This window comes from Cibotium barometz, chromosome 60 (genome assembly GCF_041138505.1).
Source record: "Cibotium barometz isolate CiBa-2024 chromosome 60, ASM4113850v1, whole genome shotgun sequence".
Classification (NCBI taxonomy): domain Eukaryota; kingdom Viridiplantae; phylum Streptophyta; class Polypodiopsida; order Cyatheales; family Cibotiaceae; genus Cibotium; species Cibotium barometz.
In genome coordinates, this window is record NC_141105.1 from 36,362,366 (window position 1) to 36,363,850 (window position 1,485).

The 1,485-nt window shown below is 47.0% G+C and overlaps 1 protein-coding gene across 1 annotated transcript; it reads left to right on the forward strand.

The window, feature by feature from the left end:
• On the forward strand, positions 1 to 1,082 carry LOC147605298 (pathogenesis-related protein PRMS-like). Its single transcript, XM_086794229.1, has one exon. It carries the CDS (start codon positions 270 to 272, stop codon positions 780 to 782), a length of 513 nt encoding a protein of 170 aa, XP_086650355.1. The 5' UTR covers positions 1 to 269; the 3' UTR covers positions 783 to 1,082.
• The last annotated feature ends 403 nt before the right edge of the window (positions 1,083 to 1,485 follow it).

The following is a 1,485-nucleotide window of genomic DNA, read 5'->3' on the forward strand; positions in this document are numbered from 1 at the left end:
TAGAAAAAAACACCACTGCTGCCCTTGCTACCCTTTCTTTCTTGTCACCCTCTCACGGCCCCCACCCACTGCTCCCTCCCTCTTTCTTGTTGAAGTTTAAAAGCTGCTCCCAACTACCACCTTGTTTTTGTCACACATATAATATATCACCTGCCGTAGATATCAGCCTGATCCGTGTGGTGTCATGGTGAATGCCGCAGGCCTGCCATCCTCCCACATTGCCAGTAGCTTTGCACAGTACCTCTCGTAGCTCCAGTTTGTGAGTGGCCATGGCGAGTAGCAAGCTTGCTTTGCTTTTGTCTGTGCTGGCCATTGCCACTCCAAGGGCTTGCAATGGCGGCTACTATGAAGACGGGAGTGCTGATTTGCCCGCGCAGTTCATAGCTGTGCAAAACGAGGCGAGGGCGGAGGTGGGGGTACCGCCATTGGAGTGGAATTCTCAGCTGGCAAACTATGCACAGTGGTGGGCGAGCCAGAATGCAGCATTTGGGGACTGTCAGCTCCATCACTCAGGGGGGCCATATGGAGAGAACATCTTCTGGGGGAATGGCAAGGACTGGTCGCCTGTGGATGCAGTCAGTGATTGGGCCAACGAGAAGAGATGGTATAACTACTACTCCAACACTTGCGATTTCTACGATGCGTGTGGCCACTACACGCAAATCGTGTGGAGGACTTCAAGGTATGTGGGCTGTGCGCGGGTCACCTGCGGAGATGGCAACATCTTCATGACCTGCAATTACTATCCTCCTGGTAACTACATTGGGCAGCGCCCCTACTAAAATCTCTCATGAGAGTGATTATTCTCTTAATGTATCCTCCTCTCCGCATTGCTCCGCTAGTTGTAATGTATATCCATCTATTCTCTTATCATCCATAGCAATAAAATTGCGCCACCACTTCCATTCTCATGCAGTAGACGCCGTCTTCTGTGACGAGGACGAGGGAAGACTCATTGTAAGTCCTTGGCTACGCTAAGCGTGCCTGCCCACATCTGCTACGTGTTTATGGTTCCCCTTCTAATTAGGCCATTATTCATAATCTTCCCCAAAGTTTGGCCTCTTTGCAGGTTTCCCTTTTGAGTAATTGTCTTGAGGTCTTGCAGGTTTCTCTTTTGAGTAATTGTCTTGAGGTCTTGCTTCCACGATTCATCCTTAACATTTCTAGCAACGAGTTCTTGGCACCAACTTATGCTTCGTGGCCCGTTCTTTTTTAAAGTCATCGGTCTATGTTGCACTTACAACTATGTCCATCCTATTCTCATTGGGGGTTTTGAATTTTGAAGAGTATACAACACATGTTTAGAAGCGTTTCATAATAGTTTGCAAAGCTCCTACTACTTAATGCACGTTCATAAGCATTGCCAATGGTCATCAACAATTTTGTTTAACTTCTTAGAACTGCCCCCCATGAGTTTCTCATTCAATTCATAATTTTATGGGATTTTTAATTCGCTAACAAATGCTATCATTGGGCTGTAAAATC

Coding starts and splice junctions, on each gene's coding strand:
- LOC147605298 (XM_086794229.1), top strand. CDS start 270: ATGGCGAGTAGCAAGCTTGCTTTGCTTTTGTCTGTGCTGGCCATTGCC.